Genomic DNA, 26,247 nt, shown 5'->3' with positions numbered 1-26,247 from the left:
TCAGCTTTCACGTGCATATGATGTGATTGAAAATACCATGGCTTGGGTCAGGCACACCTTAGTCTTCAAGGTGTCATCTTTGCTTTTCAACACTTTAAAGAGGTTCTTTGCAGCAGATTTGCCCAATGCAATGCGTCTTTTGATTCCCTGACTGCTGTTTTCATGGGTGTTGATTGTCGATCCAAATAAAATGGAATCCTTGACAGCTTCAATCTTTTCTTTGTTTATCATGATGTGGCTTATTGGTCCAGTTGTGAGGGTTTTTGTTTTCTTATGTTGAGGTGCAATCCATGCTGAAGGCTGTGGTCTTTGATCTTCATTCGTAAGCCCTTCAAGTCCTTTTCACTTTCAGCAAGCGAGGTTGTGTCATCTGCATAACGCAGGTTGTTAATGAGTCTTCCTCCAATCCTGATGCCCCATTCTTCTTCATATAGTCCAGCTTCTTGGATTATCTGCTCAGTTTACAGACTGAACAGGTATGGTGAAAGGATACAACTCTGATGCACACCTTTCCTGACTTTAAACCACACAGTATCCCTTTGTTCTGTTTGAACAACTGCCTCTTGATCTATATACAGGTTCCTCATGAGCATAATTACGTGTTCTAGGTTTCCCATTCTTCGTAATGTTATCCATAATTTCTTACTATCCACACAGTCAAATGCTTTTTTTTTCCAAAAAATTTTTTAAGTGAATACCATTTCCTCTAGGTTTTCAAATTTGCTAGAGTGCAACTTTTCATAGCATTCTGTTATGATTCTTTTAATTTCAGTTGGGTCTGTTGTGATATTGCCCATCTCATTTCTTATTTGGGTTATTTGTTTCCTCTCCTGCTTTTCTTTTGTCAGTGTGGCCAATGGTTTATTGATTCTGTTGATCTTTTCAAAGTACTGGCTTTTGGTCTTGTTAACTCTTTCAATTGTTTTCTGTTTCTATTTCATCTAATTTCTGCTGTAATTTTTATTATTTGCTTTGTTCTGTTGCCCGAGGGCTTCTTTTGCTGCTCTCTTTCTATTTGTTCGAGTTATAGGGATAATTCCTTGATTTTGGCTCTTTCTTTTTTTTCCTATGTGCGCATCTATTGCTATAAATTGACCTCTGAGAGCTGCTTTTGCTGTGTTCAAAAGGTTCTGGTAGGAAGTGTTTTCATTCTCATTTGATTCTATGAATTTCTTTATTCCAACCTCAATTTCTTCTATAACCCAGTAGTTTTTGAGCAAGGTGTTGTTCAGTTTCTATATGTTTGATTTTTTTTTCCTTCTTTTTTCTGTTATTGATTTCTACTTTTATGGCTTTTGGTCAGAAAAGATGCTTTGTAATATTTCAATGATTTGGATTCTGTTAAGGCTTGCTTTATGACCTAATATGTGGTCTATTCTGGAGAATGTTCCATGTGCTTTGGAAAAGAAAGTATATGTGGCTGCTGTTGAGTGAAGTGTTTTGTATATGTCTATGAGGTCTAATAGGCTGATTGTGGAATTTAAATCTTCCATGTCTTTATTGAGCTTCTTTCTGGATGTTTTGTCTTTCACTGAAAGCAGTGTGGTGAAGTCTCCTACTATTTTTGTGGAGCTGTCTATCTCTCTTTTCAATGGTGTTAGAGTTTGTTTTATGTATTTAGGAGCCCTGTCATTGGTTGCATAAATATTTATTATGGTTATATCCTCCTGGAGTACTGACCCTTATATAGTGTCCTTCCTTATCCTTTGTGGTGGATTTTACTTTAACATCTATTTTGTCAGAAATTAATATTGTCTCTCCTGCTCTTTTTTGATTGCTCTTTGTTAGATATATTTTTTCCCATACTCTGAGTTTTAGTTCGTTTGTGCTTTTAAATCTAAGGTGTTTCTCTTGTAGGCAGCATGTAGATGGATCATGCTCTTTTTTATCTATTATGCCACTCTGTCTCTTCATTGGTGCATTTAGTCCATTTACATTCAGCGTAATTATTGATAGGTATGAGTTTAGTGCCGTCATTTTGATGTAATTTTTTTTCTGTGTGTTGTTGACAGTTTCTTTTTTCCACTTAATTTTCTGTGCTGAGTTGTTTTTCTTTGTGTATTGTCTTTTCCTCCTTTTCATTGCTGTTGCTTTTGGATTTGCTGAGTCTTTGTGTTTTTCTTGTTTTTTATTTTGATGTGTAGAATTGTTAGTTTCCTCTTTTGTTACCTTAATATTTACCCCTATTTTTCTAAGTTTAAACCAAATTTTTATTTCTTGATATTGCCTTGACTTCCTCTCCTTATGAAGGATCTATGACTACACTTTTTATCCCCTCTTTTTTGTTTTAATGTTGTAATCTTCTACATAATGACGTCTCTGTTTCTCTGTTTTGAGCATTTTAGTTTTGATTTATTATTGTGATTTCCTTATCTGGGCTGATATCTGTTTGCTCTGTCCTGTGTTCTAGTCTTGGGTTTTTATCTGATATTATTAATTTTCTAACCGGAGGACTCCTTTTAGTATTTCTTATAATTTTGGTTTGGTTTTTTCAAATTTCCTAAACTTCTGTTTATCTGGAAATGTCCTAATTTTTCCTTTATATTTGAGAGGCAGTCTTGGCTGGCAATTTTCTTCATTCGAGGCTTTATATATGTCATCCCATTACCTTCTTGCCTGCATGGTGTCTGTTGAGTAGTCCGAGCTTAGCCTTATTGACTCTCCTTTGTAGGTGACTTTTCATTTATCCCTAGCTGCTCTTAAAATTCTCTCTTTATCTTTGGTTTTGGCAAGTTTGATTATAATATGTCTTGGTGATTTTCTTTTGGGACCTACCTTTGTGTGGGGTTTGATGAGCTTCTTGGATAGATATCTCCTCATCTTCAGCGATATCAGGGAAGTTTTCTCCAACAAATCTTCAACAGTTCTCTGTATATTTTCTGTTATCCCCCCTGTTCTGGTACTCCAGTCTTTCGTAGGTTATTTTGCTTGATAGAATCCCACATAATTCTTAGGGTTTCTTCATTTTTTTAAGTTCTTTTATCTGATTTTTCCTCATATATGTTGGTGTCAAATGCTTTATCTTCAGTCTCACTAATTTTGACCTCCATTTCCTCAGTCCTGCTCCTCTGTCTTTCTACTGACTTGTCTAATCCTGAAGTTTTATTGTTAATCTTCTGAATTTCTGATTGCTGTCTCTCTATGGATTCTTGCAGCCTACAAAATTTGTCATTATGCACTTCTCTAATCTTCTTAAGTTTCTCTATTGCCATGTCTGTGCGTTCCTTGGCTTGTTCTGCGTTTTGCCTGATCTCCTTCCTGATCTCTTGAGGAGTTCTGTATGTTAATCTCTTGTGTTCTACTTCTGGTAGTTCCAGGAAGTTCTCTTCATCCATAGGATTTCTTGAATCTTTTTTTTGGAAGCTTGCTGAAGCCATCATGGTCTGCCTTTTCATGTGATTTAATATTGACTGTTGTCTCCAAGCCATGAAAAAGTTATTACATTTATTTATTTTCTGTTTGCTTACTGTGTCCTAGCTTCTTGTTTTGTTTTGTTTTGATATGCCCATATAGGCTGCTTGAGTGAGCTAGTTTGACTATTGACACCTTTGAAGTTCTAATGTCCTGTCACCAGGTGGTTAGAGCTGTCACTAGGTATATGAGCCCATGAGTTCATTTACTTTTATTGTGTGGGTTCAGCTAGGGTATCCAGGTATTCAGTCACCAAGTGTGTGGTGCAAGCTCTCACCTACAGTCTTAGATGAGCAGGGGTGATTGGTGTAGGCACAGGTATCTGGCTGCAGTTGGGGGTCATGTGTTGAGCAAGGAAGGGGACTGATAACCACTCCTGAGTGTCTGTGAGAAAAGTGTGTCCATGCTCCCTAGGGCACCTATGGGGGTGGGTTTTGCAGCCAGACTATGGGCTCATAATGCTGTTGGCTGTAAGGACTGGGAGGCATCACTTATCCTTGGGCCCGTCAAGGGTGGCAAGGTGGTGTGGGTGAAGCCACCAGTCCTCAGACCCCTGATGTGGGTAGGTGAGGACCCTACTTATTAGGCAGAACAGTGTCAAACATCACGAACCTGCCTCTCCACCATATAGCTGAAACAGTTGAAGTTAGCTTTCAGGTACATACCCTGTTGTACTGTGCTAATGAGGGCCTATGCTGCTGAAATGGGCCCACAGAGGTCTATGCAGGGTGAAAGGCTGCATTCAAAGTCTGTGCCTAGGCAAAGGAGCTATTTCTGCCCTGAGTTCCCAGCTTAAGGGAGATGGCAGATTATTCTTTCCCCCTGTTTATTAATTTGTTCCTTTTCAGGGCACATGAGTGGTCTTACTTTCAGGCCATGGAAAGCAACTATCACTGAAGCTAACTTGGGACGTGATGCAGAGTGGTGAGGGGTCAGTTAAATGGGACAGAGTTTTTTCCAAAGGGGTGTTTTTTGGTCTGTGCAGTAGATTAGATGCAAGTACTTACCTTATGCCAAGAGTGCCGCTTTTCACTGATTCTGGAGGTGTGAGTGAGCTTTCCACCACTCAATCTCTCCCAATGTGGGAAATACATCCTGAACACCACTGCTTGTCTCACCGTGCTCACGCCAGCGGCTGCAGCCTGCAGGGTGCCGGTTCCTGCCGTGTTAGGTCTGGCAACTCCTTGCTGCTTCTGAACTGTCTCTCCCTCCCCCTGCCACTCAGTCCAATTTCTTAACTGTGCCTTTGATGTTCAGGCTCCTAGATTGTCATATATAGTCGATTTGCTTGTTTTTTCGGGTCTTTGTTGTAAAAGAGACCACCAGAAGCATCTCACTACTCTGCCAACTTGGTTCCACCTCCTCCTACCTCTCTTCTAGTAATTTTTGAGTTTCATTTTTTAAAAATGTAAATATTTGATCTATTTAGAGTTTATTAAGTTGCACACTGTGAAAAACGAATTCAATTTTACCTTTTTCAAGAGGGCTGTCCTGTCTCAATATCATTTAAAAAATCCACTTCTGGATTGAGATGAGATGCTGTCTTTATTATGTACCAAATTTCCACATGTATTTGGGAGACTATTTTCACACTTTCTATTCTGTTCCATTGGTCTGTCTATCATGCCCCACATTGTTTTAATTACTCAGACTTTAATTCTGTTTTAATAGCTGGTAGAGCAAGTGCTCATTGCTCTTCTTTTCAGAATTCCTGTCACTAGTGCTTGTTTATATTCCCATATGGACTTTTAAAACCAGTTTGCTTAGTTCCAGAGAGGAGAAAAAAACCCCCCAAAATTTGGTATTTTTATGTTTGGGGTGGCCTTGGGTTTATCAATAACTTAGGGAAGGCAGACATCATTATAATGTTAAATCTCCTATTCAAAAACATGCTATTTCTTGTCATTTGTTTGAGTTTTTGTGATCTTTAAGATTACCCTCCCCATTTCTTAACGCAAAAGATAAAGACAGAGATATACACACAGTTTTTCTTTTTTTATACACACAGATTTTGCATATCTTTTCTTCTATTATATTTTTGAACAAGCTGTTTGGCTACAGGAAGCCTATTGATTTTTTTATATTATTTTATTGTATTTTGCTTCCCTACTGAAATCTCTTATTGTTTATAGAAGGCTTTCAATGGATTCTCTGGAGTTTTCCAGATACACAATCATATGATCTGCAATAATAAGAGTTTCACTTCCCCCTTTAGTGCTCTTAAACCTCCTTTCCTGGTCTAGTGCTCTGGCTAATCCTTCTCGAACAATCTGAGACAGTAGTGATGATAGCAGGCATCCCTCTGTTAATACTGACTTTAGTAGGAATGCCTCCAGTGTTTCTCCATTAAGTGTAAAGCTGCTTTGTGGGCTGATATATAAATTGCATTTTATCACATGGAAGAATTTACTGAGTTCCCTTTTACTGCATATTTTTTTTTTAATCAAGCATAGGTGTTAAATTCTGCCAAATGCCTTTCTAGCATTTATGAATAATATTTGCTTTCTTTGAATAAACCATTTGAATTTGTAACCCCTGCTTTAAAATAGTGAGACTTGGTTTCCTGTTAGAAGGGTGCCCAGACATTTTGGACAATGTCCTGGGCACAGAAATGTATGTGGTCTCCCAAGGACAACAATTCTTACAAATACATATTTACCAGTCTCAGTACATTACAGCTTCCCTGTGTGTGTTTGGCAGTCCCTGGGTGTAAATGGCTGCTAAATGAAAGAAGTTCAAGTCCACCAATAGCTGCCTTGAAAGAAAGGCCTGGAGATTTACTTCCAAAAATCAGCCACTGAAAACCCTATGGAGCACAGTTCTACTCTGACCCATATGGGGCACCATGAGTTGGAATGGACTCAACAGCAACCGGTTATATGTATTTAATTTTATGTGTATTTATAAAACTCCTAATGGGTGCTCAACCGTCAGTGTTTAACATACAAAGGTAGGATGATAAAGCTACCAGAGCATCGATAAAGGTGAGATATGAAGAGTGGGATGAGAGAGAGCAGGTGACGGTAGGAGAAGTGAGAATAACAAGAGGTCTCAGAAGAAAACGAGATGGAACAGAAGCAGCCATCTCCTCCAGGAGTTAATAGCAGATGGGTCAAATTTTCTCTTTCCAACATCTCATCAAATCCCTGTTCTTGTCCTGCTGGTGGTTCCCAGGTCCTATCCTGGGCCCCTTTTATTACTTTTCCCCAAATTATCCCGTTGCTTTTAAAGATTTAACGTGTTTGGCTGCTCCAAACTAACTGTGTTAAGTACTAATTAAGTATCTTGCCCTTTAACAGAGACCTTTACAGCTGCCAACCATCTTCTGTTCAGAATGTGCTAAGCAGAATTGCCAAGCTGAGCTGATGTACTTTCAGACAAAAGCACAAAAACATGATGTGTCAGCTTGAGGAAGCTCACGCTGGGCAAGTGAGCCAGTTTGAAAGGCTTTTTGAAATGCTGATATTAGCCTGCATACAGTTTATTTCTTCATTCCTAGATCACTAAGGTCTAGGACCTCAGGGTGGTAACCTCTGATCTCATCCTTGATTAAGATCTACTGATGATGTATAAAAGGGCTAGAGAAAAGTGTAGATATCAACTATAAGAGGTGTGCACATCTACCTCCCTGAGAAGGGGCCTGGTGGTACAAAGGGTTTGTGCTCAACTGTTGGCCTAAACCCACTCAGCAGCTTGGCAGGAGAAAGACCTGGTGATCTGCTCCTGTAGAGATTACAGCCAAGAAACCCTAGAGGGAAGTTCTACTCCATAACATGGGGTCAACTATGAGTCGAAATCGATTCCATGGAATCTAACAACAACAACCTCCATGAGGTACACTAAATAATTTTCTTAACAACTTCTCTACTTGAGATGCCCAGTGAAGGGCTTTTAAAACAATTTTAAAATTGTTTTCTTATATGAATCATTCTCGGTTCTGTGAAAAGCAGAGAGTAAAGATGAAAAACAATTGTGAGGATAAATGGCAAGAATATTGCTAGAATAAAGTAAAAGGCTTTTCACCAATTAAGCTGGCTCCTCTGCTTCAAGGTTGAGCTGGTGAGAATAAGGTAGCTTAGCACAGCAGATGGCTATTGGGAAGGCTGCCAAGATCCTTCCTGCTGGTGAGTGAGCACCCCCACCCCAGGCTGCATCTGAACCAATTAATTCAGAATTTCTGGTGGTGGGATCCAGGTATCAGTGAATTTTAAAGCTCCTCAGTGATTTCAACAAGTGTATAGAACCTTGCCACTCAAAGTGTGGTCCTTGGATCAGCAGTGTAGGCATCAGTGGGAGTTTGTTAGAAATGCAGAATCTTAGGCCCCACCTTAGAGCTTCTGAATCAGAATCTGCATTTTAAAGAGATCCTTAGGAGACTCATGTACCATTAAACTGAGAGAAGTAGTAATCTAGAACGGTGTTTCTCAAAGTGTAGTCCCTGAACCACCTGCATCAAACTCATGGGCTAAGGTGGGGGTATGGCAGCGGGGTCAGGGGACTTGTTAAGAAAGCAGATTTGGGGGCAAATAATCTGAAAAGCCAGACTATATGAAGAAGAATGCAGCATCAGCATTGGAGGAAGACTCACTGCAACCTGCAATATGCAAATGACACAACCTTGCTTGCTGAAAGTGAAGATGACTTGAAGCACTTACTGATGAAAATCAAAGACTACAGCCTTCAGTATGGATTACACCTCACCATAAAGAAAACAAAAATCCTCAAAATTGGACCAATATGCAACATCAGGATAAACAGAGAAAATATTGAAGTTCTCAAGGATTTCATTTTACTTGGATTCACAATCAACGCCCATGGAAGCAGCAGTTAAGAAATCAAACGACATATATATAAGAAATCAAACGACATATTGCATTGGGCAAATTTGCTGCAAAAACTTCTTTGCCGTGTTAAAGAGCAAAGATGTCACTTTGAGAACTAAGGGCACCTGACCCAAGCCATGGTATTTTCAATCACCTCATAAGCATGTGAAAGCCTGACAATGAATAAGGAAGACCAAAGAAGAACTGATGCCTTTGAATTATGGTGTTGGCAAAGAATATTGGATATACCATGGACTGCCAGGAGAATGAACAAATCTGTCTTGGAAGAAGTACAGCCAGAAAGTTGCTTAGAAAGTACTTTGGACATGCTATCAGCAGGGACCAATTCCTGAAGAAGGACATCATACTTGGTAGATGATCAGAGAAAGAGAGGAAGGCTCTCAACAAGATGGGTTGACACAGCGGCTGCAACAATGGGCTCAAACACAGCAACGATTGTGAGGATGGTGCAGGACTGGGCAGTTTTTGTTCTGTTGTATGTAAGGTCGCTATGAGTTGGAACCGGCTCAATGGCACCTAAAAACGACAACAATCCTTGGGGATTATGATTCTGTAGTTCTGAGGATAAGGCCCTGGAATCTCTATTTTTAATGTGCTCTCAGGTGATCCCTAAGCCTACTAAAGATTGAGAACCACTCCTAAGAGCAAAGCTAGCAATATATTGGTTGCCTTTTCCTGGCCTGCAATGAAGTTCCCTCTCTCAAAACATAACCATTCTCCATGAACAACTGCCTCCTTTGTCATGAGGCCAGAAGGACTGGATGGTGCCCAGCTTCCATTACTGAACATTTTGATCAAAGATTCTATAGAAGAACCCTGATTGAAAGGGGTGGGAAGGGGAGGATCTAGAACAGAATTTCAAATTCTTATGAACCCCTGAAACTAATAGCCCTGAGATAATCTTTAAAAGCCTTAAACCAAAAATATCCCCTAAAGTCTTCTTTAAACCAAACAATAGTTTAGCTTAACTAGGAAAGAATGTTGGCCTTGAGCATTATGTTCTTTTAAATTCTAGCTATATGGAATCAAATTGACAACAACAATTCAAAAGATTGGACAGGAACCTTAGGGGGCAGTGAGTTTATGTTTACGGGGGAGGGACAACTAGGAAAAGTAAGGTGAGAATGATTGCACAACTTGAAGAATGTAATCAATGACACTTGAATTGTATATGTAGAAACTGTTGAATTGGTGTATGTTTTGCTGTGCATATTCAAAACAACAAAAATAAAATAAATTGTATTTTTAAAAATCCCAGAGGAAAAAGAATTCCTTAGTTACTTTCTTTTACCTTCAGAATTTCAAAGGACTTTGGTTATGAATACTGATAAAATGATTTATTTTTATTTTTCTAGATTCTGGTCATCTGCCTGGTAATCAATTCATTAAAAATCAAACTTAAAAACAAAACATACATAACCGCTGCAGGTGGGGGATGAGTTGGTGAAGGTCTACAAGCACCTCATAGCCTGACAAATGTGATGTTTCTGCTCTCTGACCTGTACCAGAGCTAGTGGTGGCACTGCCAAGTCACCATGAGAGTCAAATCTGTCTTTCAGATTGACACAGAAGAGGTTATAATTTGGATACAAGCCTTTACCACACCCTATTGGTGCTCAGATGCAGCTCTCTGTCAGGTTTTCAAAATGCAGGGGATAGGAGCCAAGAGAGGGAAAAGGGAATTTCCCTAAGGAGATCTCTTTATTTTACAGGGGTAGTTTTTGGAATTTTTGCTTGGGCTCAGATTTTTAAATAGTACATTGGGGGAAAATGAAGCTGGGCATGAAAAACTTAATCTCTCTCTAAAGATATATTTGAAAAGCACCTCAGCTCATGTAAGATACTTAAAAGCTTCTATAACAGAGGAAACCCTGGTGGTGTAGTAGTGGTTAAGTGCTGTGGCTGCTAACCAAAGGCTTGGGAGTTCAAATCCACCAGGCGCTCCTTGGAAACTCTATGGGGCACTTCTACCCTGTCCTACAGGGCCACTATGAGTCAGACTTGACTGGACAGCAACGGGTTTGGGTTTTTTTTTTTTTTTTTGGTATGATAACAGAAGCTTTAAGCGGATTTTCTCTTCAGATACCTAGGGTTCCAAACTATGTATCATGTCTCACCCTGGACCTGTGACAGAACTGATATCTTTCTAATTGTACAGTGAAATATGATCATAGCACTGTAATGGGTAATGAAATGGAATGGGGAACTGTAATTTGACCGTTAAATCATGACTGAGTTTAAATCAGCAAAAGCACAGAAACTTAAGACAGGGGAAAAAAATTTTTTTTTTTAGGTTTCTTTAAAGCAGTGCTTCTTAAACTTTTTTGAGGGGGGCAATAGGGCCCTTTGAAATCTAATGGAAGCTATGGACTCACTCCCCAGAGGCACACACACAAACAATTCTGGCAATTTCTGGTTTCCACAGACTCCCTGGAGCAATTCAGAGGTCCCATACTAAGAACCTCAGCTTTGGCACTGCGTTTTAAGAAAATTGCTCTGTACTGGTTTCTCCCATCTGGAACCTCTTTAGATGGAGAGGCAACTTTCTCAGCACCTAGGCCCCGTGTAGGCAGGAAAATAAGGCTGACAGTTTTCTCACGGGGGTAAGCCGAGGCCGTTGAAAAGTGGGACCACTCTGTCATGCCAGGGAAAGAATCCTCTTTCTGCAGAAGCCTATGCTGTTTCAGAAACGCTCCTCAGTCCTCTCTGAGGGCTCCAGCCACAGGCAAGTGGCACAAGCACCAGCAGGTGAAAACTTTTGTCAAAAGTTGGGAAGTAGGCCCCTGAAGACACTGCCCACCTCCCTCATTCACCTGCAGTGTCAGTTACCAAACACAGTCAGAGGTGGAAGAGGCTTACCCCTTCGCCCCACCACCTCTATTCAACACATGAGCAAACTGACCCCAGAGGGCTAAGGTGCTTGCCGAGGTCACCCAGCCAGACTCACACCCAGGGTCCTCTCTCCGCAACACTCGCTGGCTAGCCAAGTGTGAAGAGGACGACAGGCGCCCTCCCCTACGTCTCCCCCGACCCACCCCGTAGGGCGCCACCCGGAGACGAGCTCCCGCCTACCGGCACCATGGAGTAGGTCATCATCATTAGCATGTCCTGGCTCTCCGCGCGGATGTGCTGTGCCGGCTTCTCGCGGTGGCTGCGCTTGTTGCGCGCCGCGCTCGCGACGTTCTGGGCAGGTGAGGGGGCCCAGCGGGGAGCGCGGCTTAGCTCGGCCAGAAAGGCTTGCAGGGCGCTGTCTTCGCGCTGCTCCCGGCCCCGCTGCGCCTCCAGCGCCCGCAGCGCCGTGCTCAGCCCGCGCCACTGGCACAGCGCGAACAGTGTGCCCACCGCGTTGAGCGCCGAGAGCAGCGCCACCACAGCCAGGGCGCCGCGCAGCCCCCAGCCCACGCCCCCGAGGCCTTGCTGCACGCCTCGGGCCATGATCTGCGCGCCTAGGGCCTGGCAGGGCAGAGCTCCGCCGCTGCCTGCCCGGGCAGCTTTTATACGCCCCGGGCACGCCGTGGGCTGGTGACAGCGGAGTGAGTCACTCTGCCCTTAGGCCCTCCCGGCTGAGACAGTAGTGGTGGCGCCCGAGCAGCCCGGAGGTACAGTCGGATGGAGTTGGGGAGAAGAACGAGTTGAGACAGCCCACGCATGAGGGGCGGGCAGTGCCCGGCGGAGCAAACCGGCAAACCCCCCTCTCTCTCCGTTTTCTGTTGCTGCCCTGCCGGTGGTCATTGCCATGACCCAGTCAGGCAGAACGAGGGTGAGACTGAGGGGGAAAGCAGGAATTCTTATGGCCCAGGGAGTCGCTGGATTCCACCCTCTCCCCCACCCCTCCAGAGGCCAAGGTACCTGCCCTCTGTCCATGGGAGGCCTGCTGCTGGGCCCACCCCTAGGCGGCCTGCCATTGGCTCCTCCCGACAACCCCACGGCTTCACAGGCCACTGAAGACCTCCAGCATCTTTCCAATGAAGTGGACAGATGGGGACAGGAAGACAGTTGACATTGGAGGGTTTAAAAGGCTACCATCCAGAAAAGCCCAGCCCTGCTTGCCAAGCAGAAGTCATCATGAAGGGCGATTTCCAGGATTTGCAGACTAAGAACTGTTCCTGCCACCCATACCCAGGAGAGGGCAGGGTGATGAGCAAAGAAGTTTAAGTCAGGATGCCAATTTCTAACCCTACTCTGCTACCACCTAGCTGGGATACTTTGAGCAAATCCCAGGACACTCTGGATGTCTGCTTCTGCATTTGTGAAATGAGGGGCTTGGGCCAGGGGGTGCCCGAGGTGCTTTCTGCTGAAGAGTTACAGAACCAGAGACTCCCCTCAGCATCTTGGCCAGACTGGGTCTGGACCTTACCTAGCCTACCTGGCTTGCAGGAGCAGTTGCCCCACACTACCTAGTTACCCCATCACAGCACTTGCCCTTTCCCGTCAACTCAGATGCCTGCTCAGCCCCAAGGGCCACTGCCCCCTCACCCCGCCCCAGTGCAGAATCACTTCTCAGAGTCCACTTACTCTGTACACCTCTTCACTCTTGGCGTTTCTTAGCTTCCCCCAGAGTGGCTCTGCCTCCCTGGGACCCCAGGGCCAGCAGGAGGCCTTGATGGCATGAGAAGATCCCCACCTGGAGCCAAGATTGCTGTTTCCACAGCCCAGCATCTCAGAGAAGGTGGCAGTTCCCTGCCTTCGCATCCTGCAGGAGCCTCCAAGGACAGAAAGGACCACTAGCATAGAGGGCCACCGCTATTTCAGTACAATGTGTGCTGGGGGTATGTGGGGACCAGTGTGACGACGGAGGAGCAAGCACCTTTTGACTTAATGGTAGGAACACTGTAACCATCCCCTCCCCAAGGATACGCATTCCAATTCTTATAGGTAGGTTTTTTTTGGCTTGGAAGAGAGAGCCCAGGTGATCTCAATCTGCTTGTCTCCTAGGCACCATGGTGTGCTGAGGACAGAACCTCTGAAGAAGCACAAGAAAAGTGAAGTCACATCTCAATCAGAGGCTGTGTGTCAAGGTCTGGGCTCCTCAGCTTTAGCAGAAACATCAACAAACTTGAGTCTTATTAGAGGAGCAACCAGGATGAGGAGGGATTAGGACAAGATGAAGGTCCAACTGGTTCATAAAGGACCCCGACTATGGAGACATGATGGCTGGGAGGTGACGGTGGTGATGTGATTGACTTTGTCTAGTTACTCCCAAATCTAACACGCTGTAACCTATTTGAAGAATTGTCATATACTTTTTTCTCTTTTCACCCAGGTGTCAGACTTAGGATCCATGGGGTAAAGCCACAGGGAGGCAGATTTGGGGCTCAGCATCAGCAAGGTCTTCATTTAATTCAGTAACCATTTACTGGGCACCCACTGAGTGTCAGGCACAGTGACAGGCGTTGAAAGTGCAGGGATGAACAAGACAAGCCAACTTGCTTCCCACATACAGCTTGTAGTGAGAATGCTGTGGAGTGGCTTTTCTTTATCCTAACGCTGGTTACAATTACTGTTGACCGACCATTTGTCACCAATGCCCACCACAACCACAGAGTGTAAGTCTCCTGAAATTAGGGGCCACATCTTGTTTTACTCTCTTACCCCCAACACCTAGCACAGTCCCTGGCTCAAAATGGGCATTCAGTAATTACCTGATGAATAATTGACTAAATGAATGAAAGGCTGTTCAGTAAGGGCATTGCTATGTAGAAGGATGTGTGTGTGGTGGAGTGTAAGGTTCAAGAACTAAACTATACTTACGCCACACAACTGGCCCCACTTCTCCTTGGAAGGCTGGCTCTCCAGTGCTCAGGAGTGTGGTGGAAACCTGATTACACCCTCCTCCGCATCTGGTTCAGAGCCCAGAGCCAGTAGATGGAGTGGAGGTGAGGCCCACTTGAAGCCAGCCAGCCAGCCAGCCAGGCTTTATCAGACAAACTCAGGCCAAGACGCTGCCCCTCTTGGATATAGGAACCAAAAGGTTGTGGTAGGACAGTGTGGGCTGGGAGGGTGGAGTGCCTGAGATATTGTACTGGGGCCAAGAGAGGGGTAGAAGGAGGGCAAAGGAATGACCAGACCGCATTTCCCACCTAAACTTTCTCCCAAATCCCTCTCCGACTCTTTTTGTGCAGGAATATGGCATTTTACAAGGATGAAGGAGGGTGAGGAATTTCGATCCAGACTTTGAGGCACACATCTTTACTCGTCCTTCACCCCAAAACAGCTGTATCCAAGCAGCTGGTCTCTGCTCTCTTTTACCTTTCTCCTCTTTCTTCTCTCTACAACCATTCTCTTTACCACAGCTCCATACATCAACCTTACTGCTTCTGTTGTCCTTCCTCATCAAGCCTTCCCTTCTTGTGTCAGCTTAAAGCATTCTCTTTCCCTCTCTCAACTCTGCAAGCCCCAGGGGCACAGTAGGACATCTAGTTATGAGGATAGGCTTTGGAATAAGCTATGTTCGAGCTTGAATCCACCTTTTAACTATGTGACTTTTGGTAAGCTACTCAACTTCTTTAAGGAGACCATAATTGTATCTATCTCATAAGGTTGTAAAGATTTAATAAGAAAATACATGTCAAGCACTTGGCATATAGTAAATGCTCAGTGGACATCGGTATTATTGCTGACCCTTATACTGTGTCTTGTGTTATTGACCAAATTTTCCTTTTTCCACATCTTAGTTCTTCAGTTGGGTTCTAGTATGCTTAAGGCAAGGACTTATCTTCACCGTGTCCCTCAGTGCAGGGACTTGTGCCAAGTAGAAATAGTTGCTTAATTAAATGGCTAGCTAATCACACTTTGTTGATGCTCTTTGAGGCACAGAACATGTGAATGTGGGGTAGACTTGGGCTGTTGTCTGAGTGCAGTGGCTTTGAGGTTAGCTACATGGGACCCTTCAATCTCTAGACCTGTAAGCCTCCTAAGACTTCTTGGTAGACAAATATGTCTACACTTCCCTGTCTGGCCCTCCCAGAGCTGGCAGACTCTTTCTATTTTTTCATATCAGTCTGGCCTGTTTTGTTGACATGAGGGGTCCAAGATAAAGTGGGGACATAGGGAAATATCTGAATTACCTTTTCTGGAGACTAAAGATGCCAAGAACACTGTGTGCTATCTTTACAGTGAGAAGTAGATTTTCCATTAAAAGGCAGATGCTTCATTTCGAAAGGTTAAATAGAAAGGTCCTTAAGAAATTATTCCAGCTGGTTAACTTTAAGTCCCTGGAGAGTAAAATCCAGTTCAAGAATCTACTCTGACTTTAAGTCCACAGGATTTCCTCCTTGTGAAGTGAATAATTTTCATTTTCTTTAAATCCAGGCACTTGGGTATTTTGGTTGGAAACCCTGGTAATGTAGTGGTTAAGAACTACAGTTGCTAACCAAAAGGTCGGCAGTTTGAATCTACTAGGTGCTCCTTGGAAGCCCTATGAGGCAGTTCTACTCTGTCCTATAGGGTCGCTATGAGTCGGAATCGACGGCAACAAGTTTGGGGTTTTTTGGGGAGCGACGGGGTTAGCAGCTATGCTGGAGCTTTGACAGGACCACTTTGCTGCACCCCCCCTTGTCCTTCCTTCCTTCAGGTGGTTAGAGAGAAAGTCTCTCCAGTAGTTGCCACCATGTACACCTTCCACCCAGCCTTTTCAGATTTTAACTGCCCACCCCCCACTTTGTAACCCCAAGAATCCTCAAACCACCCAACCAAAGTTGACGATTCTCTCTTTTTTCTTTTGTCAATTGTTCATTCATTCATTCAACAAATAGTAATTGAGTGCCTACTATCTGCCAGGAACTGTGCTAGGAGCTAGGGATAGAAAGGAGATCAAAACCAAACACCGTTCCTCAGCGTTGACACTAGGGTTGGTATCATCCAGTGCAGTAACTCATGGTGTCACCCTCCCCATGCTAATTACCACATGTTGTAGCTAAAACACCAAAAAAATTGACAAAATCAGCAACTATAAAAACACTGGTAGCAACAAAAACAACAGTGTGTGCTTGTAGTGCGTGCAGAAAAAATCACGTGATTTGAAGCTCATTGTAATTGGGTTATAATGACAGCTCTGACCAAGCGCATTACAAAAAAAAAAAAAAAGTCATTGCCATTGAGTCAATTCTGACTCATTAGAAGGTTCAAAAAGCAAATTAGCATAGAGTTTTAGCCTTGTAGGTATATTGATATATGTAAGCTGGACTTACGAAAAAAGTTTTTGTTGTTGTAACTAACTACAGGGACATTTTAATAAAAAAATAATACATTTCTGCTGAAACAATGCACAAAGATCTTCTAGATAGTCATTTTGGTGTCACTCCCTCTGAGAGTGTCATCTGGTGTGGTCTGCACCCCTGCACTCCCCTGGTGTCAATGCCATTCCTGCCTTTCTGAAGCCAACAGTCTAACTGGGGAGGCAGAGGTTAATCAAGTGATCACCCAAGTGAGTGAGTCATTATGAAGTGACAAGGTAAACCCTTCTGTAAGATCACACAGTCAAGGCACCTGGCCTAGAATAGGAGCCCTGGTGCTGAAGTGATTAAAACACTTGGCTGCTAAGTGAAAAGTTGGTGGTTCAAACCCACCAGCCACTCCATGGGAGAAAATCTGCTCCCAAAAAGATTTACAGCCCTGGAAAACCTATGGGGCATCTGTACTCTGGCCTATAGGATCATCTGTACTCTGGCCTATAGGATCCCTATGAATCAGAATCAACTCCACAGCAATGGATTTTTTGCGTGGCCCAGAACTGGGGTGGAAACCCTGGTGGCTTAGTGGTTAAGTGCTATGGCTGCTAACCAAAAGGTCAGCAGTTCAAATCCAACCAGGTGTGCTCCTTGGAAAGTCTATGGGGGGCAGTTCCAATCTGACCTATAGGGTTGCTATAAGTTGGAATTGACTCGATAGTAATGATTTGTTTTTTTAACAGGGTAGAATTGGGGTAGTGGTGCAGTAGTTAAGAGCCCAGCTGCTAACAAAAAGGTCTGCAGTTCAAATTCTCTAGCTGCTCCTTGGAAACCCTAGGGGGCAGATCTACTCTGTCCTATAGGGTTGCTATGAGTTGGAATAAACTCAGCGGCATTGGGCTTTTTTTTTTTTTTTTGGCAGAATTGGGGTGAGGGATAAGGGAAGGATTCCCTGAAGAAATGATGCTTGGGCAGAAATTTGAAGATGAAGTGTTAACTAGGCAGAAGGAACCGCATGTATGAGGCCCAACAGCCAATGTGGTTGCAACATAGAAATCATAGTAAGCAAGGAGCAGAATGGAGTGAGATGAGACTAGAGACAGTCTGAGCAGGACCTTGTAGAGCTGGGGTCTTTACTGTAAGAGCAATGGGTAGCAAGTGATGAGTTTTAAGTGTGTGTATGGGGCATGGTGGATGACAGATTTTCATTTTTAAAGGATTTTAAAAAAGTTTACCTGTTATTGCCAGTGGCTTCTGTCATGACGGAAGCTATATTTGACCTCTGACATTCCACCAGGGTCAACCTCAGCCTTTAAATCTACCTTGCAACTGAAATAAGAAAGCACTGAATTCTAGAAAATGCCATTTTCTCTTTCATCTACACATATAAAGATAGTTGAAAAACAGCTGTGACTAACATTTAGATTATTTGACTAATCTTGATATTATTTGGGGTTTTGCATAATACCTAGCACCAAATCAGCTTATTTCTAAGGGAGAGTAAGAGTAGATGATGTTGCTGTCCTCAGGAGATTTTGGTTCCAGGTGGGCAGATAACAACAGATTTCTACTTATCTTAGCAGTTGCAATATCTTAGACCTTTGAATCATCCATTCACTGTCAGACATGGGCTGTCCGAGGTTGTAGACATGGCTGCATTTCAAATTTCCCCTTACCTATACTGTTTTTTCTTTCTTTGGAAGAGACATGCCCCTCCTTCCCTCACTCTGCCCTTCTAGCACACTGCAGACAATTGTTACAGGTTGGGCTCTCTGGAAGCAGACACTGAGATGGAATTTGGGATGCAAGATGTTTGTTAGGGATCAGTGTCTGCGAAGGAAAAAGGAAAGGAGCAAGATTGGGCAGAAGAAGAAGCCCAACTTGATGCAGCTCTCCGAAGCCTTGGCCAATCCTTTGGGGAGTTTTGGGTGGAGTATTGCCCATCTGAGTGTCCCATGCTGGGCTGAAGGGCTGGGCTCTTACCCCTGTTTCACTCAGTCATGAAATGTGGACTTCCCCAGGAAGGATGTGACCTTGGGTAAGGTGGCTCTCTGCAGCTGAGGTTGACCCTGACTTCACTCCCTACAGCTGGGCAGCAAGTCCTTCCTTTCAGAAGGGTGTGGGGCACATCTCCATGTCCACCACACTGACCATCTGATTAGTGTCAGAGGCAGGTCAGTAAATTACGGCATTTGCTGATTTAAATCATAACCATGTCAGACTGTGGAGAGAAGCCTTTTTCTTTCCCACCAAGAGTTACTGCCTTTCAGTGAATACAAAAATGATTGTTTTCAGAAACTGCATAAAAATATGAAGAAAAACTTTAAGATTGGGTTTGAAACTGCCAAATCCATGGAAGTAAGTTGACAGTGCAAAGCCCCACTTAAGAAATTGAACCAGTGTTTTTGAAAGGACAAAACAAAGCTTTACATGTGTAGAGCACTTCAGTTTTCAGAGTACTTTCTCATGTCATTTGAGCCCCGTAATAAGCCTGCGAAGTGGGTAGGGCAAGTCTTACCACCATTTTACAGATGACGAAGTCAAGGCTCAGGAAGGTTAAGTGACTTGCCCGCAGTCATACTGTTAAAACCTTACCAGTGTTCACCCGTGCCCTATTCATTTAAACTGGGAACCTTCTTGAACCAAATATTGAGCCTGTCAGGAATGCTCAAGATGATGGACAGGAAGTGAAAGAATAGGTCAGGAAAAAGCTTCAGATTGATGAAGTGGAAAAGGGCTTAGAGCTGCACTTGGCTACAAGGCTTAAACACAAAGGAAGGCAAGCACTGAATACTAGAATGTGTAAGGTAGACAGGAGAGAGGAAGCCAAGGCCCACTCTAGCATTTTACAGACAGCTCAGAAGGAGCAATGATGTAGGGACGTGATTTCCTGGAGACCAAGTAGAGAGAGCTATCATCCTTGCAGCTGAGAGAGTACTATGGATCCTGAAAGAAAGGTGAATTTGTAGCCTGAAAATCCAAAACCTTTCCTCCCTGGGGTACTGAGCCCAGAGAGCAGACAAAAGAAAACACAACCAGGAGGCGGGGCAAAGGTGGCAGAATAGCCAGGTGCTTCCAGTGATCCCTCTTACAACAAAGACCCAAAAAATCAAGTGAAACAATTATATTTCTGACAAGTTAGGAGCCCTGGACATCAAAGGCAAAGTCAGAAAATGGACTGAGTGGCAAGGGGAGAGACGGTTCAGAAGCGGAGAGGAGTTGCCAGACCTGAGTCACTGGACTCCCTCAGGCACCACTCCTAGGTGTAGCTGTGGCAGGCTGGTAGTACCTTTTGGCCACAGTTTCGTCAGGGAGAAGCAGGCAGCTGCACAGCCTACTCACACCTCTGGAACCAGAGAAGAACACCCTCTGGGCAAAAGCTAAGTACTTGCATATATTTTACCGGGCCGCCTGCCCCCAAGCCGGCTTCAGTGGCTGTTGATTTCCCTGGGCCTGAGATAGGCCCACTGGAGCACCCCGAGCCATGCTCCCAGACTTGGAGAAGGAATAAATTCACAACAGGGGGAAAAGAGAATTTGCCAGCTCCACTAAACTGGGCACTCAGGACAGAAGCTGCTCCTGTCCAGGCATAAACAGTCTGTGGATTTTGAATAACCTTCCCCCCTGCATGGACATGTGTGGGCCTATTTCAGGAAAATAGGCCCTTGCTGGCAGACTGCAACTGTTTAAGTTGTGCAGTGGAAAGGTGGATGTTTGATATTTCACACTGCTTTGCCTATTAAACAGGGACCTCACCTACCCATATCAGGGACCTAAGGACTGGTGGCTCCACTTAGGTCACCAAGCTACTCATGACAGGGGTCCAAGGATAACTAGTACCTCCCAGTCCTTACACCCAAAAGGATTGGGTGCCTGTGGCCCATATGCAGAACCCACGCACCTGTACCCTCTAGGAAACAGGGATGAGCTTTCCTCAGAGACAGTCAGGGATTGGTTCTTAGCCCCCTGCCCTATTCAGAGTGTGACCCCCTGCTGCAACCAGATACCAGCACCAACACTAAATACCCCTGCCCCTCTAAGACTGTAGGACAGAGCCTGTACCACATGCTTGATGACCAGCTACGTGGATACCTGAGCTGAACCCACACAAGAAAAGTGAATGGACTCATAAGCTCATATACCTGATAACAGTGCTAGCCATCTGGTGACAGGACGTCAGAACTCCAAAGGCAAAAATAATTAAGCTAGCTCACTCAAGCAACCCATTTGGGCATATCAAAACAAAACAAAGCAAGAAGCTAGTAAAGTAAGCAAACATAAAATAAACCAATACAATATCTTATATATGGCTCAGAGACAACAGTCAAAATCAAGTCACATAAAGAAACAAATGATGATGGCTTCAACAAGCTCTCAAAACAGAGAATCAAAGTATCTTCTAGATGAAAGTGCCTTCCTGGAATTATCGGAAGCAGAATTGAAAAGATTAATATAAAGAGCTCTTCAAGACATCAGAAAGGAGATGAGGCAATATGCTGAACAAGCCAATGAACACACAGATAAAACAGTTGAATAAATTAAGAAGCTTTTCAAGAACATAATGAAAAATTTAATAAGCTGAAAGAATCCATAGAGAGACAGCAATCAGAAATTCAGAAGATTAACAATAAAATTACACAGACAATTCCACAGAAAGTCAGAGAAGCAGAATTGAGCAAGTGGAAGGCAGAATGGGTGTCTTTGAAGATAAAGCACTTGGCACCAATACATTTGAAGAAAAATCAGATAGAAGAATTAAAAAAAAAATGAAGAAACCTTAAGAATCAGGTGGGACTCTATCAAGAGAAATAACCTTCAAGTGACTAGAGTACCAGAACAGGGAGGGATAACAGAAAATACAGAGAAAATTATTGAAGACTTGTCAGAAAATTTCCTAATATTGTGAAAGATGAGAAGATATCAATCCAAGATGTTCATCAAACTACACATAAAATAGATTTCAAAAGAAAGTCACCAAGACATATTATAATCAAACTTGCCAAAACCAAAGATAAAGAGAGAATTTTAAGAGCAACTAGAGATAAATGAAAAGTGACCTACAAAGGAGAGTCAGTGAGAATAAGCTCAGACTACTTGGGAGAAACCATGCAGGCAAGAAGGCAATGGAATGACTTATATAAAGCACTGAAGGAAAAAAATTGCCAGCCAAGAATCATATATCCAGCAAAGCTGTCTCTCAAATATGAAGGTGAAATTAGGACATTTCCAGACAAACAGAAGTTTAGGGAATTTGTAAAAACCAAACCAAAACTACAAAAAATACTAAAGGGAGTTCTTTAGTTAGAAAATCAATAATATCAGCTATCAACCCAAGACTAGAACACTGGACAGAGCAATCAGATGTCAACCCAGATAGGGAAATCACAAAAATAAATCAAGATAAAAAAAATGCTTGAAGCAGAGAAACAGCGATGTCACTATGTAAAAGAAGACAACATTAAAGTAATAAAGAGGGACTAAGAAATGCAGCCATAGATCTTTCATATGGAGAGGAAGACAAGGCAATATAAAGAAATAAAAGTTAGATTTAAACTTAGGAAGGTAGGGGTAAATATTAACATAACCACAAAGGAGACTGACTATCCTACTCATCAAAATAAAATACAAGAAAAAAATAGAGACAGCAGAAACAAAATTGACAACAATGAAGAAGAGGAAAAGACAAAATATAAAGAAAAACTACTCACCAGAAAAAATTAAATGGGAAATAGAATCTAACAACACACAAAAAAAGGCATCAAAATGACGACACTAAACCCATAAAAAAAAATCCATAATTATGCTGGATGCATTTAAGACACCAGATGCTACTCACCAAAGTGGGATGCGGAATATTTTCCTTATAGATTTTATTATGCCAATTGACCTAGATGTCCCCTGAAACCATGGTCCGCAGACCCCTGCCTCTGCTACTCTGGCCTTTGAAGCATTTGGTTTATTCAGGAAACTTCTTTGCTTTTGGTTTATTCCAGTTATGCTTGACCTCTCCTGTATTGTCTGTTGCCTTTCCCTTCACCTGAAATAGTTCTTGTTTACTATTTAGTTAGTGAGTACCCCTTTCCCTCCCTCCCACCCCACCTCCATAACTATCAAAGAATATTTTCTTCTGTGTTTAGACTATTTCTTGAGTTCTTTTAATAGTGGTCGCATACAATATTTGTCCTTTTGCAAATGACTAATTTCACTCAGCATGATGCATTCCAGATTCCTCAGTGTCATGAAATGTTTCACAGATTCATCATTGTTCTTTATTGCTGCATAGTATTCCATTGTGTGAATATCCCATAATTTATTGATCCATTCATCAGTTGATGGGTGCCTTGGTTGCTTCCATCTTTTTGCTGTTATAAACAGCACTGCAATGACATGGGTATGCATATATCTGTTCACGTGAAGGCTCTTATTTCTCTAGAATGTATCCCAAGGAGTGGGAGTCCTGGATCATATGGTAGTTCTATTTCTAGCTTTATAAGGAAGCGCCAAATCGATTATCGATTTCCAAAGTGGTTTTACCATTTTACATTCCCATCAGTAGTGTATAAGTGCTCCACTCTCTCCACAACCTCTCCAACATTTATTGTTTTGTGTTTTTTGGATTAATGTCAGCCTTGTAGGAGTGACTGTACTGCTTTCTTAAAGCTGTGTGTGTAAACACTTGTTCTCTAAACTGCCCCATCTTCTGTGAACATAAAGGGGCACTAGTATCTGGGCACCAAGGGGTAGCGTGGCAAAGGCTGGGTGAGAGTGAGGGAGTTGTACAGATGCGCTGAGTCTGTCTGCTGAGTTTGTCTCTATCCTTTAGGCTAGGAGATGTGAGAAAACGGGAGAGTTAGAGTCTGGTTCCTGATGCCTTGGTAAAATAAACAAACAAACCAGTTGCCTTGAAGTCGACTTTGACTCATGGCAACCCTATGTGTGTCAGAGTAGAACTGTGCTCCATAGGTTTTTTGATGGTTGATTTTTCAGAAGTAAATCACCAGGCCTTTCTTCTAAGGCACCTCTGGGTGGGCTCAAACCACCAGTCTTTCAGTTATCAGTTGAGCTCATTAGCCATTTGCACTACCCAGGAACTGATTACCACCATTTGTGGAATGGCTCATCTTAAGGTACCTAGCCACTGGTCCTAAGCCCAGAGAGCAGACAAAAGAAAACACTACCACACTACCATCCTCAAGAGGCCCAGCAGTACTCTTAGAAGAGGGTCACATGAAACAGCCACTAGAGAACAGTGACAGCTTTAAAAATAATAAGACATAAGAAATTTCTGGGACCAAAAGACACGATGTGCAGAAAAACTCAGTAGCTGGACGTGAGAGAGGTAATAAGTAACAGCAAGTAAATTTCCTAAGCTAAAGAAAGGGTCTGAGTCTGCTGATTAGAAAGTTTTGGCAATTTCTGGGCAGACGAAATGAATCATAGCCTGTTAAATTCCTGAGCTCTAAGGATAAAAAGGACATCTTGCCATCTTTCAGAAAAGAAGTAAAACTTACTTCGACAGGAAGAGAATCATGGGGGCATCGACTTTCTCTTTCATAACACTTGAAGCAGAGAAGATTATGGCAAATCATGTAAAGATAACTGAGAGAAAAATACTGCGTACTTGGAAACCCTGGTGGCATAGTGGTTAAGTGCTACAGCTGCTAACCAAAGGGTCGGCAGTTCAAATCCACCACGCATTCCTTGGAAACTCTATGGGGCAGTTCTACTGTGTCCTATAGGGTCGCTATGAGTTGGAATTGACTCGATGGCAGTGGGTTTGGTTTACTAAGAATCCAGTAGCCAAGACACCACTCACATGTCAGGGTTAAAGAAAGTTATTTGAGGATCTGCAAGGATTCAAAGACCATATCACCCATATCTTCTACCTGAGGGGGAAAAAAAAAGTTTAAGAAAGTATATAATCAAACAATACGAGAATCAACTTAAAGCTTTCAGAATGAAGATAAAAAAAGGGGAAAAATAACGGTGATCAAGGATCATTACAATGCGTAATTACTTCAATTCAAATGGATAATAATAGACTGTTTAAGAATGTGTAATATAAATGCTAAAATAGAAGAGTCATATTTCAAGGGAAATGTTCACAATAGACTAAAACTAAAAGTACTAGAAGAGAAAGAGGGGAAGTAAAAGTTGTCCACAGGAGGCAGGACCAAAATAGCTGACTAGGCAGAAGCTTCCGCTGAACCCTCTTGCAACAGACTCAAAAAAAAACAAGTGAATCGATTACATACATGACAATCTATGAATGCTGACCATCCAACACAGAGCTAAGGAATGGACCCGAGTGACCAGGGAGCCAGAGACTGCACTGAAGCAGCGACTAGCTCCGGAGCCCTGCACACAGTGCCCCAGCCCTGATCCCTTGGTGCGGTGCTTTGGTGCCAGTGCACTGGGGCTGATGGTGGTTTCCAGAGACAAGGCAAGCACGGGACACAGCCCTAACTCCCTGGGGCAATCTCAGCGAGGACCGAGCCAACACACACAGGCTACACACCCACCTTACTGACAGGGGAACAAGAGACCATGTAGAAAAAAAAAGCAGCTACTAATTCCGGATCCCAGTCCATATCGCCCCAGCCCTGATCCCTTGGCACGGTGTTTTGGTACCAGTGCGCTGGGGCTGATGGTGGCTTCCTGAGACAAGGCAAGCACTGGACGCAGCCCTAACCCCCTGGAGCAATCTCGGCTGGGACCCAGCCAGTGCACATAGACTACACACCCCTCTGGAATCTCAGACAAAATGGCCCTCCCCACACAAGATAAGTGATTTTATCTATTCTACTGAGCTACACACTACTCTCTCCTATCTATCTGATCCCTCCCTTCCCTGCCCCAGTGGCCTCATTAACATTCAAGTTCTCTGGGCCAGAGACAGAAGTGCCTTTCTTTTTTCTAACCCATTCTCCTGGCCTGGGAAAAGTAGCAATTAACAACCAGGGGAAAAATCCTCTCCCGACTTCCCTAAACTGGAAGATCAGAACAGAAGCAGCACCAGTTCAGGCATAAGAGATCCACAGTCTTTGGCTTTCACACCTACATGGAACCAGGTGGCTATTATAAAGCAAAGGCAATTCTGTTAGAGGTCTGACTGTCATTGTTTCAGCTGAGCAGTGCAGAGGGCAGGTTTTGGAGGCCTGATACTGCTCTACCTGTTAAACAGAGCCCTCACTGACACACAGCAGGGAACTGAAGGCTGAGGCTCCATCCATACCACCTAGCCACCTGCAGAAGGGGTCTGAGGATAGTGGTGCGTACCAGTCTTTAGAGGTACAAGCATTGGGTGCCTAAGGTACAGCTGCAGAGCCCACCCATCACAACGCTCTAAAGAACAGAGAAGCTCCTCCCTCACTGGCACTTGGAAAAAGGCTGTCAACACCCTGCCCTCCTCAGAGTGTGACCCCTTGCCCCTGCCAGAAACTGGTGCATACAACTATCACCACTACTCCTCTAAGATAGTAGGTGAGAACCTACACTAGGTGACCGACCATCAAGACACCTGAGCTGATTCTATTCAAGAATAGTGAATGGATTCATAGGCTCATATACCTGGTAACAGCTCTAACAATCGGATAACAGGACATAAGTGCTTCAAATGCTCCAACAATCAAGTTAGCGCACTCTAATAGCCCATCTGGGTATATCGAAAGAAAAAAAAAAAAGAAGATAAAACTAAGTGAGCAAATGTAAAATAAATTATTACAATAACTTATAGATGGCTTGAAGACAGCAGTCAGTATCAAATCACATAAAGAAGCAGACCATGATAGCTTCTACAAACCCCCCAAACAAAGAATCCAGAT

At 43.3% G+C, this 26,247-nt stretch overlaps 1 protein-coding gene across 1 annotated transcript in view; it reads right to left on the bottom strand.

Annotated features, from left to right (window-relative positions):
• The window catches only part of GLDN (gliomedin), a 140,460-nt gene extending 128,590 nt beyond the window's left edge, over positions 1-11,870 (bottom strand). Inside the window, exon 1 of the mRNA XM_049904987.1 lies at positions 11,328-11,870. Coding sequence (XP_049760944.1) covers positions 11,328-11,690 — 363 coding nt within the window. The 5' untranslated portion in view covers positions 11,691-11,870. The remainder of the gene's footprint in view (positions 1-11,327) is intronic.
• Positions 11,871-26,247: the final 14,377 nt, after the last annotated feature.

Source organism: Elephas maximus, chromosome 12 (assembly GCF_024166365.1).
Source record: "Elephas maximus indicus isolate mEleMax1 chromosome 12, mEleMax1 primary haplotype, whole genome shotgun sequence".
Classification (NCBI taxonomy): Eukaryota; Metazoa; Chordata; class Mammalia; order Proboscidea; family Elephantidae; genus Elephas; species Elephas maximus.
The sequence above is the reverse complement of the archived record's forward strand: the minus strand, read 5'-3'. Positions and strand labels throughout refer to the sequence as shown.